We start from the raw sequence: 2,227 nt of genomic DNA, 5'->3' as shown, positions 1-2,227 counted from the left end.
TGGTAGACTAATTTCTCTGTTTTCTTATATGTGTATTTTTTCTCTTTTTAGGCAATCTGACGCCTCACTTGCAGAATATCTTTTCCAAGAGTCCAGTTTTTGCTGGGGTGGTGCTTCCCCAAGTTCAACACCCCAAAAGTGCAAGAAAAAAATACCCAAAGCTTAATGGATTGTTGGCAGATATAGTTCACGTATGTTAAGAGATTAATAATTTATATCTGAGAAATTTGCGTAAATTTTAATAGTTTAAAATTTTTACTTTAATGAAATTCCAGAAGGAATCCTAAAGTAATGTTTTCTATAGAAAGTTAAATCTTTAACCCAGAGAAATTAAAATTCATAGACTGTTAGAATTGAATGCCCCATAAGATAATTATGTTCATTATTTTTAGTTTATCCTAATTTTTATGATAATTATGGATAAATTGGAAAAATTCTAAGGACTTAACCATGTTTATCACCACCTTTTAACATCCAGTCTAGCCAGGGTAGGGATTTATTCTTTGTACTGTGGTATCCTAAGGTATCTTCAAGGCATGGCCAGCTGCAATTCTAATTTTGTTTGAATATACACCGTTGCCAAAATTCACCTTGAATTGTAGAAAACAAAAACATTATGTAAACCTTTTAAAAAGTATTTTAATGTTTAAGTTTTGTTTCAACTAGGCAATAAATATACCAACACATTTAGTACCAAATCCAAAATGTAATATGGGTTTACTATGGAAAATAAATCTGCTTTCATTTCTTTTTTTTTTGGTCTTTTTTTTTCGTGACCGGTAAAGGGATTGCAACCCTTGGTGTGGTGTCGCCCACATCGTGCTCAGCCAGTGAGCGCACCGGCCATTCCTATATAGGATCTGAACCCTCGGCGGGAGCGTCGCTGCGCTCCCAAGCGCTGCACTCTCTCGAGTGCGCCACGGGCTCGGCCCGCTTTCATTTCTTTAACCAGACAATTTCCTTTACCAAGGGCAATTAAGATCACTTATTCCTAACATTCAGCCCTTAACGAAAAGTGGTTCCCTAAATTTCAGAACAAGTATAGTGTAGTGTTTAAAAGAGGCTCTGGAATCACACAGACTACATAAAAAACCCAGATCTCACTGATTAGCTCTGTAACCTTAATCTCTCTGCCTCAGTTTACTGGGCTAAAAAATGACGATAGTAGTTCTTATCTTCTGGGGCTAGAGGGTTAAATGAGGTAATGTTGGAAATGTACTCAGCACAGGGCCCTGAATAAGCTGTCAACAAATGTTAATTGTTGTTTTTGCTGTTACAGATATAAACCTATGCATACTCATATGTGACATCTAAAGCATATTATTGAAAGAAAAAAATTGTTTAATTGATATGTAGCGAGAACTGGATTTATTAAAACTCAGATTTCTTTACTACATTTCCAGCTTAATTTCTTTTTTCTTATATTTTATAGTTTTAATTATATAAGAAATATATAATAATTATTGAAAAAATAGAAAATATACAATAAACAAAAAGAAATTAAGTTATCCCAACTCCCATAACCCAGAAAAAATTACTATTAACATTTTGGTTTAAATACTTCTAGAATTTTCCCAACCAAATATATGTACAGAAATGTGTGCTTTTTGCAAGGTGTCATACTTAACATACTGCTAGGTAATCTGTTTATTTTTACTTAGCAGTATATTGTAAACATACATCTATGCCAATAAATATGAAATCACATCATAATTTTCGATGGCTGCATAGTATTTCTTTGTATGACTATACCGTTAATTTATTTAATTAACCTTGCATTTTTATTTTGGCAGCTGGCCGGTATGGGGATCCAAACCCATGACCTCGGAGTTATAAGGCTCACTCTAACCAACTGAGCTAACCAGCCAGTCTGACTTTGCATTTTGGACATTTAAGTTACTTTTTTTTTTTTTACCCTCTGCTATTGATGAGGTTGTTACAACATCTTTTATATTTGTCTTTATGCACCTTAGGTTACATTGCTAGAAGTGGGATTAGTGGGCCAAAGGGTTTACACATTTTATAATTTTTGATATATTTTGCTATTTTTTTCCAGAAAGGTTTCACTGATTTATATCCCTATTGTCAATCTAGCATTGGTTATTATAGTTTTAAAAATCTTTGCCAGCTTAATAATCTAGAAATGATATCTTTTTAAAAATTGCATCTTTTAAAAAATTTATATCATTACAGGAGGAGTTGAAAATTTTGTTAATATTCAATGGCT

The 2,227-nt window shown here is 32.9% G+C and overlaps 1 protein-coding gene across 1 annotated transcript in view; it reads left to right on the top strand.

Annotated features, from left to right (window-relative positions):
• The window catches only part of CDKL3 (cyclin-dependent kinase-like 3), a gene marked incomplete at its 3' end in the record, with an annotated part of 43,318 nt that overhangs the window by 28,330 nt on the left and 12,761 nt on the right, over positions 1 to 2,227 (top strand). Inside the window, exon 3 of the mRNA XM_008592761.1 lies at positions 52 to 191. Coding sequence (XP_008590983.1) covers positions 52 to 191 — 140 coding nt within the window. The remainder of the gene's footprint in view (positions 1 to 51; positions 192 to 2,227) is intronic.

The sequence above is a fragment of the Galeopterus variegatus genome, unplaced genomic scaffold (assembly GCF_000696425.1).
Source record: "Galeopterus variegatus unplaced genomic scaffold, G_variegatus-3.0.2 Scaffold8297, whole genome shotgun sequence".
NCBI classification, from domain to species: domain Eukaryota; kingdom Metazoa; phylum Chordata; class Mammalia; order Dermoptera; family Cynocephalidae; genus Galeopterus; species Galeopterus variegatus.
This window is presented reverse-complemented; position numbering and strand designations above follow the sequence as displayed.